Source organism: Trachurus trachurus (genome assembly GCF_905171665.1).
Source record: "Trachurus trachurus genome assembly, chromosome: 14".
In the NCBI taxonomy this organism is placed as follows: Eukaryota; Metazoa; Chordata; class Actinopteri; order Carangiformes; family Carangidae; genus Trachurus; species Trachurus trachurus.
Window position 1 is genome coordinate 8,642,925 of NC_139903.1, and position 12,483 is coordinate 8,655,407.

Below are 12,483 nucleotides of genomic sequence, written 5' to 3' on the forward strand. Positions count from 1 at the left end.
AAATGGCTCATTGACTAAATGCACAGTTGAACTTGCTGAGTGAACATGTTGCAAATGCGTGCTCTTTCTCTCTCTCCCCCTCTCTCTCTGTGTGTCTCTATCTTGCAGGAGGCAGAGTTTGCTGACCTTGGGTAAGAGGAGCAGGTTCCTGGAGAAGAAAGAAAGATGTGGCGTCACCTGCTCAACTCACCATGGCGGGACATGTTCACTGAGCAGACATTTGCTTTAACTTGAAAAGCTTTTCCTCTGGTGGCGCAATCGACAGCTTGGTGATAACGCGTTTAATAGATCATTTTACACCTCTGTCGTAGGATTTGATGGACTGCCTTTGGGGATCTTTGCTTGGAACCTAGCTTGGTTTAGGTGACTCGATGCAGCTTTGTGTTACCTGCAAAAGGCTTCACTTGTTGGATATTACGTGGTTACCCTGGATCTAATACATTGGTAACATTCACTTGGATATTGCGGAGATTCTCCTTGAGGGGGTTTTTCACACGAGTGGAGGTCAAGCAGTACCGGTGTCTGGCTCCTCGAAGAGTTGTGTTTGTTTGTAAGGGGAGTGTTTGTTTGGAGGTTTCCTTATGAAGGACATGGATGGCCCTCGATCTAGTGGTCTGCTGCGCAAGAAGAGGAAGTCAAGGTCGGAGAGGGATCGGGAGAGGAGATCAAATGGGATAAGGAACAACAACCATGTTAAGGGCTCTGTCTTCCGCTTCTCCTCCGACTCGGAGCAGGGCGGCCGGCAGCCCACCTCATCCCGCCCTCGGCCTCCACGGAGGAAGAGAAAGGAGTCTACTTCGGCCGAAGAGGACATCATCGATGGCTTCTCCATCACCGGGTTCGTGACCCTGGAGGCGCTGGAGGTAAGTGCTGAACCACAGGTGGTAGACCTTCACCTCTCTGCTGCCATGTGCAAGTGTGTATGTGTCTGTATATATGGGCGTGTGCATTGCTTTTGTATGAAAATCCTGTTGAAAACCACTTAAGGCTGCGTAGAGATGTGTTTATTATTGTGTGCAGCTCAGTGCCGCTCTGCCATGGGCTGGTCCAGTGTTTTGGCTCCTGCTTGCATATTTGGCTGTTGTGTGCGAGCAGGAGTTCAACAGATGTAGCTTTAAATGTAGCGCTGCAGCCAGAGATTACTATCTGTGTCACTGAGAGGCTGTTGTTGTTGTTGTTGTTGTGTGTGTGTGTGTGTGTGTGTGTGTGTGTGTGTGTGTGTGTGTGTGTGTGTGTGTGTGTGTGTGTGTGTGTGTGTGTGTGTGTACAGCTCTGGATTTGTTTTCACAAGAGTTTCCAGCAAAGCCTTACACCAGATGAGGGATGTTCAGCTATGGCCGTAGTGGCTGTTGTGCCTTTTGTACGCTTCACAGTGAAAAAGCAATTTGATCCATGTTACAACAGTTTATTCAGAGTGGGGGTAATTTATTGTGCACTGGCTATTTATTTTCCTTGGAATGCAAACTGGGCACAGGCTGCCTTGCAACGATATGGTTCTGAATTATGACTTCTACCAACAAGCATTTTCTACACACAGAACAACTGCTACATTTCTCTATAATGGTCACTTACAGAGCAGATTCATCATGATCCTCCAGAGCAGCTTCAATGCCCCTTGGTGATGATTTTTTAAAAACCGACCGTGATCAGATGGAGATCTCCGGAATATCCTCAGGTGTTAAGTTGGTGACTACGAGGGCTGTAGCTTTTGATTCAGGTCTTTTTTTTTAAACTAGTAAAACCACTCAATGACTCCTGCACCCTCAATGAAAGATTTCATTATGTTTCCTTCCTTTCATCTGATCTGAGGTTCCTTTCATATTTCAACTGTCTGCAAGTGTCATTTTTTTTTGGCCACACTTGTGTTAATTTTACAGCAGAAAAGGGCTTGTATAAAATGACACATTCTGGTTTACATCTTATAGCCCACAGTATTTGTGCTGTCTGAAGTAGTTTCCCAAGGTCAGATGAGTGGTTGTAACACAGTCTGTTCTAATATATGCAGTGTGATTTCGACCTCTTGTTCACTGGTGTGACCTGTCTCAAGGATATGTACAGGATCTCTTGTTCCCACTGTATCCCTTTGTTAGTCAGATTGACACTTTTCACAGCTTGAGGGTGTCTCACTGCCGTGTTTTCTTAACTTAACTTATTTATTATTAAGAATTGCTCTATTCAGCAGCCAAGGACTCTTGTCCCTGCACGCCGTTTGATTGCCTCCTCGTTTTGTTTGACCTTCTTTCGTTTGTTGTCTCCATTGATGTTTTCTGCATTAGTCTGTTGAAGTGCTGCTAACCACAATTTGATGCTATTTAGATGGCAACTCAGAAATAACAGTGGAAACTTGAGTGTCGGTAGTTCTTGAATACACAAGGCATGCATAAGTTAAAAAGATGCCTTGAACAGTGAATTTTGTTTTCTTTGTTGAGCTCTGCTATTTGCCTTTTCATGAGCATTTAGTCATTTCACTCCCTTTATCATACTGTCATCCCTCTGGTTTACATCAGATTGAGAGCCACACACAAGCAAACTACTCTAGGTCACATTAAACTGTGTTATTTGAAGTTGATGAAAAGATTCATCATGTTGTAAAAGGGCAGTAAAATATTTTGTAACACTGACAAACTGAGTATTTTATGACAAAGGTATGTGTTGTGCGTTTTGGTCGACTCTGACCTGCACTGTCACCCTGTTAGGCTACAACAACAGGCTTATGTAACGTAATGTGTTGAACCACAAAGCTTTGGAAACACAAAAAAACGAGTGACCATGAGCAGAGTAGGATGTCCACATGAGCCAGAAAATATAATGGAAACTATAACGATGGAGGGGAATGTAACAGCATCAGAGATCAGGAAGTGGTCTGGATTTGCATAGCTTGATAACCAGCAGCAGCAATACAAGCAAGATGTACAGGCAACCTCACAAAGATGGAAAAACCAAAAGTACCATCCCTCTAAATGCACAGACAGGAAAAGTCTCTGGTCCCAAACTGCAGCACTATTACATCCAAGCTTACTTGTATAAGACTCCTGTGGTTATTAGACAGTTAAACTCCAGCAGCAGCCACTCACTTCAGTCTTTCCTCCATATGATAAGAGCTGAAAAGCAAGCAGAGACACACTAAGTGCAGTTTTATATGTCATAGCAAAAGACATGATGCCAGTTGAAGTGGTGGAAAAAAGCAGGCTTTAGCAGGCTAATGACGGTGGTTGACTCTAGGTATAAAGTCGTTGAATAGAAACATTTTTTTCATAAACAGCAGCCTCGGCTTTATTCAGGATGCAGGGGAAATGTAGAGGAGCTGGTTTACACACTACAGGCATAGTATGGTCTAACCACACAACAGAGCCGTACATGAGGATAATTGGCATAAATATTATATCATATTGCGTGTTGGGAGTTGGGAAGTCCTGTGGTTTATTTAGGATTCAGTCCGAAACTGAATATTCCCTTTAAACCTCAAAAATAAAAGACACCCTGTTGTGTTTACTTGCAAGTTACACCCTCAGAAGAGGTTACCCACCCATCAAAACATGTTGTGTATTCATGTCTGGCAAGTGGAATGCATTCCCTTCTCCTTTGATTGTGTTAAATATATACCGTATGTGATAATTTGATCGATAAAGATAAAGATTCAAACAAGTTGTATTATTTGGCCAAATCACCCAGCCTAGTGACAAACACCTAATGACTGTAAGTGGAAACAGAGAAGGGCGCCTCTTAGAAAGCCTGATTGTGACAGATTTACAGCTTAATGTATATTAGTGGACATAATTTTAACATTTTATTACCCTACACACTGGTTCAGTCTTTTACTGCAGGCAACTGAGTGGAAAATGCAATAATAAATCAAAATGCATTGCAGTATCACACTAGATTAATATCAAATCAGTCATTTAGAAGTCAAAACAGTCTTGTCACAAAGCAGTTTACTGTCTAATAAAAATGTAGAGAGTTCAAGTAAAGCAAGAGGAAAAACAAATTATACTTGTGTTTGTGTGTGAGTGCAGATATACACACGCCAGCATTTGTTTTTGTGGAAATGTGACAGAGCTTATTAATGCAGTATCATCTCAGAGGGAGGTGAGAGGAGATGGTAATATTGAATTGTAATATTTCTTACTGTTGGAGGAGGTGTTGTGGTTCAGCTGTGGACCTTTCCCCTCATGCTGTCTGCAGCTTTCATCAAGGGAACAAGCTTCTCTGGCATTTTATCACTTCTGACGCCTTTCAGTCCCTTAGCAAATCTTTATAGGAAGTTTGTTTGGTTGGGAATGAGCACATATGTTTAAAAAATGTATCTGTTTTATGTATCAAATGCATAACTTAAAGATAGAGTCAGTAGGTTTGTTCGTTGCATGTTCAACTGCTGTTCACATTGAACCCTTCTCCACTTTGGCCTTCAATACCAAAGTTCTCCTTTGAATATTTGCCACTATACCACCAAGAGAGCGACTGGATGCCGTCAATGTAGCGTCTTCTCTGCATATTAATAACACACTTTAGTGATTTCAGTTGTCGTTTTTGGACTAATTACCGGACCAGTCATGACACGGTCACTAAATTAACTGTCAGACCTTAACTGAGATAGTAATGTGCTTAAGGCTTGTGGCGCTTTCACTGCATATTCAACGCTGCTCCGTCAGACTCATTAACAAGCCTTTTGCTCCTCCCTGTGCACTGTACAGGCTAAAGTTAACAGAACACTGTGGATATAATATTTCTACTTCAGTGTTCAGTGAATATGAATTGAATAAATCACTGATGTCTCACTGCACAATACACTTAAGGATACCTGCAGGCAGACTCATTGTTGCACTTCTACAGGTCTCAGAGTACAGAAGCCATACATTGTTCCTGTCAACAAACAGCTCAGGATCCTGTCATTAGACATTAGTCAATCACTCCTCTGCCTGAGTACCACATGCTTATGTCACCAAGTATTATAAGTGTGAATACGGTGTCAGTCTATTTTTTTCCCTTTGCTGTTTTGAGTTGAAATGGAGGGATGCGGTCAAAACATCTTAAATTATGTTGTTATTCTTAAGTAGATTGCAGAATATTTATAGTTTGTTCTATGAAATGTCAGAAAATGGTAAAAAAAAAAATCATGCAACATGGCATCATCAGATGTTTGGTTTTAAAGGGGACCTATTATGCTCCTTTTTGCACCAACTAAAATAGTTCCTGGGTGTCTTAAAGACATGTCTGTGACGTGCTTCGGCCAAAATACCCCAAAGATCAAACATCACAGCATTTTCAAAAACAGGGCTCTGCAAAACGGTCTGTTTCAGTGGCCCCTCCCTTTAAATGCAAATGAACCACTCCCTCAGCATTGCGTTACCATGACGATGTCTACTACTAGTGCCCATACTGAATTGGCCAAAATGTAGTATGCAAACAAAAGCTAAATCTGCAGTAGGCAAATTGCCAGATCTCCAGTCTGCATCTGACCAGTCTACATTGTGTAATGAAATGTGCCCATGACCTAGTCTCACCCTAACCAAAGATGGTATGGAGTAGTCTTTGCCATGTAGGCTACTGTAACCATGTAACATGTAATATAAAAATGCAAAAATAAATATATAAAATAAATTAAAAATATATGCAGACTGGTCAGTTCATTGTAAAACAGTTATTTATTGATGTAAATGTGGTGATTTGTGCACATAGACTACAGCAGCACTGCTCCTCTCCTCCTCCTTCTCACAGCTTCACTTTTCATTCAAACTAATTCAACTGCCACAAGATTTCATCAATGAGACCAACATTCTGCTAAATAGACTAACCACACGGCGGTAAACGTCTAAAAAACCTGCGGGTATGTTTATTAGCGATGGTTTTCTCTACCGCGATGGTTTTCTCTACCGCGATGAGCACGGACGCCTGCCCGGCCAAGGAGGCCTGCAGACGGGCTCTGCCTGTGTGAGGAGCCGCTGCAGCTTCAGAGCTCCGGTGCTCCGGCGGTCCAGCGTTACGTCGGTCCGGCGAACAACGTCGCCCCGGCGGTACGTCGCTCCTCACACAGGTACAGCTTCACTTACATGAAACGTCGGCGTAAACTTCTAAATAAAACTTAGTAAAGTGACGCTACGGCGCTAAAACATGCAGGGAAAAGCAGGAAGTAGTCCGCTCCGCTCTCCGCTGTGACACCAGCCACAACAAAGCAGCACGGGAGGAGGCGGGGCCGGCTGGAGCAGAGACCTCGGCATGACCATGTAGGGGAGTCCGGCACGCATCGACGTAGACGCGAGCTCATGTCAAAAAAAACTCAGCGCAACCGAGTGTAACAGGTGTGCAGAGAAATCCCAATTATCTAGCAGGGTTTACCTCCAAATGCATTAACCTCAGGATATGACACTTCCACGGCCTCTAGAACCATTATCCAACATTTTAAACATATATAAAAGTCTGAAAAGCTGGAAAAGCATAATAGGTCCCCTTTAAAAACCAGATATTTAGTTTTCAATGATACTTAACTGAGACAAGCAGCAACCCTTCACACTGTAGAGAGGGAAATGAGAGTGTTTGTCTTTTTTGCTTGAAGAATTACCTAAATGATTAATTGATTGCGAGGACCTAATGGGCCCGGGTTGAGATGGATGTATCCCTCTCACTTTTCAGAATCTGGTTGTTTCTCTTCGGTTTGATTAATTCACTGAAAAGAAAACTAAATCATGTCGTAACCACCAGAATCCAGATGGGAGAAGCTCTGTTCAATGTTTCCAACTCCTGTGAGTCACCTTCTGTTATTACTGTCTGCTCCAAGCAGAATTCAAATGATATATTTGTAAATCTATAGATGATAATCATACATCGGTTTAATTGGACTGTAGCCCACCAAAAGTTGGCTATGCCTCGTTCCCTATTCAGAGCTCAATATCTCTGGAACCATCAATTGTTACAGTTTTGGCATTGAACACCTTTCACTCGTTCACAGACTAGAGTGTGTGCAAGTGAAGGCTCCTTTTGTTTGACTTACACTTCAGCAGGATCAATACATGCATCTCCAAACTGAGAGAAATCATGCACATGAGACAACATTACTTCCTCTGATGTGGTATTGTGATCTTACTCTAGCTGTATTACCCAGAATGCTTCACTGCACAGTAAACAGGTGAGCTGATGCACTCAGGTTCAGTTTCTGCAGTGAAATCATTGTGAACAAAGCAGCCGTGCTCTGCAGGAGGAACCCAACAACACCATCAAAGCTGTTGCTACATTTTTTATTTTCAGCACAATTCTCAATTATTACAGGGAGTTTTTGCTGTTCAGAAGCGATAATGCAATAATATTTGCAGTAGAGTCAATAAAGCATGACCTGATCTAATCGGTGAATTCAATAAAAAAGTGAGGCAACAGATACTGAAAACATAAGCTGGTGCAGTAACCTTGTAAGTTACTGTAAATATAGAAGATGCCTCATTGTGAAGACTACTGTGTTTCTATGTTTATACATGGTTGAAGGTTTGTGTTTTGTGAACCGAAAATTCAATAGGAAAAACACATAGTTCACCACTGAAAGGCAGTGTGTTTGGGTATCGGCCTGGATTGGCTGGTTGTTGTCTCTCTCTGTGTTTTGGAACTTCACAATGCTACAATGAGATGAACTCTTCTCTCATTCATTTGAGTGGAAAAAATAAAAAACAAAACTGCTCTGGCTTGTTGTTAGTGCTATCTGGGCAGTGGGACAAATCCATTTGAGATAACTGTCCATGACATTTCACCAGTACAATGGAGGCAAATGGAATTTAGTTTGTGTTACAATAGTTTAAACAGGTTTGTGGGTAAGAAGAACTGAATAAAAGACCAACTCATGGCTGAAAACTGCCATTACACCTCTCTACTTTAAGAAATGATGGCCAGTGAAAAACAATTCGAGAAGACTTAACTTTTTGTAGTGAAGCTGGAAATAAGATAGGATAGGCCCTAATATCTATGTCAGTTGACTAACTGGGGTTGTGCGGATCCTAAATGCTGAGGTCAGGCTTGTGACTGAAGGGCCGACCTGCTGATCACAGGTCAGTGGTAGAAGAGTTCAGATTATGACTGAGGTTGAGTCAGGGCGTTTCTTTAATAGATAAAAATATATTTAAAAAATTGCTCAGTGAAATTCTAGTAAGGAAACATTGGTCTTATTGTTTGTCTCTCACTAATGACTCAGGATATTTAATTTATGAAAAAGCATTTTCAAGTGATGAATAATTTATCAGAATGACTTTTCAGGACTACTTCCACCCTGTCTCCTTTAAAAAAAAATAATAGTTGGAGAGGTATTTTTCTTCTCTCTAATCTTCAATCCTGGATAAGACTTGTTAAAAATTTTCACCGCCTATGTCGTAAATAATTGGATATCATTTTGGTCAGTATTTTTCCAAAGATTCCCACAGAGTTAGATTCTTATTACAGTAAATAAACAGTATATAAGGTGTTCAAGTGCAAATATTTTAATTGGAAAGACATCTCTAATGCATAAATAGCTGAACAATAAACAGAGCTCCACAAATCACAGCCGTCACTGAGTCGTGTCACCGAGGGCTGATTCCATATTGTTGGTCAGTGAGTTTAGTCTGCTCCGTGTGCACCGTGAATGACAGGCACAGAGAGGCGAGGCCTGCTATAGAGTCCACAGGCCCACTGATGCAGCAGGATTTCTTCTGCTGCTCCAGACGGTCAGACTGACTATGACAGACGGTCCGTTGTCAATGTGATTGTGAGCGAGCGAGACAGGGAGAGAGCGAGGGAGAGAGCGAGCGCAGCGTGAAGAGCGGCTGAACAAATCATCTTTTTCATGACGTTACACTTTAGTTTCTTCACACTTGTGTGTACAGTAACATTTGGATAATATTTCAATGTTCTCTCCTCTCTAATTCTGATGTGCTGTAATGTCTCCAGTCTTTTTTTTCAGTTTTACAATCCATTCTCTACACTTATCAGCTGTTTACTTCTCTGTTTCAACCACACTATGTTAAAAGGCCTAACCCTAGTGTATTGATGGACCTGTGCACAAACATATCACAGCAGCAGTGGCTCTTTTTCTGTCTGGGTAAAGTTAAATTCTGATGAGGTCAGACCCCTGGAGGTATATGCAAGTGCTCTCCATCTGTCACCACAGTGCTGGAGCAACACTGCTCCCGGGCCTGCTTTTCATGTGCATGCTGATATCTTAGCTTTGCATTTCTCTTCAGCAGTCTCAGAGCTGAGGCGTTTATGATTAGGCTCTTGAGATGCTCAAGTTGTTTTTGGTAGATGCTGTGCAGCATATTGTTGCCTTGATTTCTTTTTGGTGTTAACACTTTGGAGTGAAGTCGTCCATGTTGAAACTGTGGTTAAAGGTTCAGTGTGTAATAATTGGCCGGGTTTATTGGCAATATCTGAATATACTACCCATGAATATATTTGTATAAGTGTATAATCGCAATAAAATAAAATTTGTTTGGTTTTCATAGCCTTATAATTGTTATTTTATATATACATAGGCAAGAGTCTTGCTTTAGAGAGTGTCACCATCTTGCACCGCCATGTTTGTACGGCAGCCTGAATGGAAAATCCAGCCAGCCAGAGATAAATAAACCAATAAAGAAGAAGGTGGAAGGAAAGAAAAGGAAAAGGAAACAGCAGACATATCGTAAAATGGTTAAGACCTTCACCTTCCCAGTCGTCCCAGTTGTGGTAAACAAGTTTTTTTTTCCTCGAAGGCCACCGTCACTTCGCCGATGGGAGTGGTGAGCGCTGCAAACTAGAATCTGAACGCTGGATATCACGCCCCCCCCCCCCCCCCCCCCCCCCCCCCCCCCATGTTAAACACTGGACCATTAAGATCCTGTAAGGAAGCAGGTGCAGGAATAACACTGAGCAGGAATATTAGCCTGTGAAGAAGCATATTGCTGCTGCTGGTTGTTCTTTGAATCATAATCATCACCACCACCACAGTTTTCACAGTGCAGCCAACTTTTAATTTAACACTTGTTCAGGATGCAGGATATGCTGCCTAAATATACACACTGCAATTTTATGATGTATGGTTTTGTAAAATTCCACCATTTTGGCTGTGATTTTCAGGAAAGGCCTTGAAGCAGTGCATCTTGTTGCATAAAACATAGATAAGGCTGTTCATGTTTAGATGAAACTGAATTCAAAATGCTAGGCATTTTGAACAAGCCATATGGTTTCTGAGTCTGCATAAGATTGGTCTCTTTTGTGTTTGTAGAATCAAGTGCAAGAAGTTGAGTAACTTTTATTTTATTGTGTGGAAACACTGTGTAGTATTACACCGTCATGTTTTCAGGGGTTATAGATTAAATCTATTAATACAAAGTTGATGTATATTACAGATGAATGTATTCGCACAATAGAAATGCGCTATAGAGCCCACTAGTAGACCTGTTTCTGAGCTCAGTGTATTTATTTTCTTCAAACCAAAACCCTTCACTTTAAATTGAGCAAAAAAATGACAAACATATTGGGCGCAGAGATAAAAAGTACACAGCAGCGGTCGAGTTGGTTCAGAGACAGATTTTTATTGAAAGAGGCCTGAGAAACAACCTATTACAGCACTTGAAGAAATTACTAAATTATTGAGTGCCTTCTCCTCTAAAACCTTTGCTGTGTTTCATCCATTTCACTTGAAAGGGGTCTCTAACCTCAGCATGCCCCTGCTGGCCAGAATTGATTTAAAAATGTTGCCTTAGTTAACCTACTGCTCCATTCTTTCCCCATAATTACTGGTTTCTGATGTCTATATCTTTGCAACGCAGACACACACATACACACACATAGACACATAGGAATACATAACATACAGGCCTGATCAGGCTCCCGTCCAATCACAGCCTTTGCTTTCCCAACCTTCTTTCACTGAGGTTTAACATTGTGCCCAAAGGCTCGACTGACTCCTGTTTCTTAACTCCAATAACAACATCTCATCTTCTTGCTCAGCAGGTTAACAGCAGTCTATTACATGATTGACTGCCCGTGATAATACGACAAACAGCACAAAAGCAGTACTGTGTAAATTAGTACATTTGCACTGTCTGTTCTTCTCTGATTTAGCCTTTTAAGGTTCTGGAAAGACTTCTTAATTCACTATGCCCCGCAGAGCTCCTGCAGGTTTTGTTGTTCCTCTAAATAATTTCCCCTTTCTAACTTAATTTGTTACACACCATAAAAACAGAAGACAACAGATCCACCTAATGCACACACAGTGTACAGAATGGAACTGGGCACATAACTGCATAACACCACATATGGACGAGACTGGGAGAGCAGCCTAGTGCTGGGATGGACGTGCAGAGCTGACACAAGCAGTTTGGGGCCTGCGGTGTAGAAAGGCTTGTTTTATTACTAAAGTAAAACATGAAAACAAATCAAATACATTTCAATAATAAACTCCCTAATTGCAAATGGTTTTAATTACTTCAATCTCTGCCTATACAGTACCAGGGTTGTAGCCTACATTTCATAGTCAAATTAAATATTTAGATTACTGTTTGTTACATTTTGCATATGACAAACTGACAGAGTAATTTATTTTTGGATGGGAGAGCTGATAAATCAAAAGATGCTGCAGGACAGGAATGTACGACTAGTGTTGAGGTCATTCAGACTCCATCAGTCAGTACATTGTTAGATTTTATGTATTTGCGTTGGCCTCAAAAATTCATTATTGGGTCAGCTACACATAAGATGTGGCTTTGAGTGGACTTGCTGACATGGAAGCTGTGCATTTGGGAGGATTTCTGCCACTTACATTTAAAATGATCATTTGTCTCTTTTGTGTGTTGTAGCTTTTACTTAAGATAGAAAAAAAACATTAGAGAAAGATGGCTGTCAGTTTCCTCTTCGTCATAGTTTCCTGATGAATCCCCCTATCCTGCAGCCTACAGTTCCTAGTGGGGGAAAAAAAAAAGACCGGACATATGTGCTAAAGCAGTTTTTGGCTCGTGTCATAAATATTGCATCAGGTTGCGTAGCAGCACTGGATTTGTCATGTCATGCCTAACTGCACCAAGCAGCAGCAGCCTACTAGCTGCTGACCACCAGGGAGCGAGGAGAAAGTCAATCGATTACAAAAGAGCTTTGAAACCCTTCACTTCGGGCTTCACATCACACTGACAAAAAGTCCATAAGAGGGATATGTATAAACCATGTGTCTGCTGCTGGAGAAATGTTTTCATAAGAGCCGTGGAAATCCTGCCAGTGCTTTTTTTTTTTTTTTTCTTCCTGCCGTTTACATTTCATTTCTGCACCACTGATGCACCACCGGCACCTTGTTGCTTCCAATTAAGTGTCACTTTCTATTTATGATTTCTGCCGCGCCCATGGGTTATTTAATTTTGGGCACCCGCTTCACACCCATCTGTCACACCCACACCGTCCGTGGAGATGTGGCACATTCAAACTGGGGCACAGTGGAGCATCATACCTCATGGATTACGCTGAGTCATCAGGGGCACGTGGGTGGAAGGTGGAGGTGGCGCG

General features: G+C 41.7%; 1 protein-coding gene across 1 annotated transcript in view; it reads left to right on the forward strand.

The window, feature by feature from the left end:
• Positions 1 to 581: 581 nt before the first annotated feature.
• auts2a (activator of transcription and developmental regulator AUTS2 a) overlaps positions 582 to 12,483 on the forward strand; it is a gene marked incomplete at its 5' end in the record, with an annotated part of 323,339 nt that continues 311,437 nt past the window's right edge. The window contains one exon of the mRNA XM_083986047.1: positions 582 to 863. Within this exon, the coding sequence (XP_083842173.1) occupies positions 582 to 863 (282 nt within the window). The remainder of the gene's footprint in view (positions 864 to 12,483) is intronic.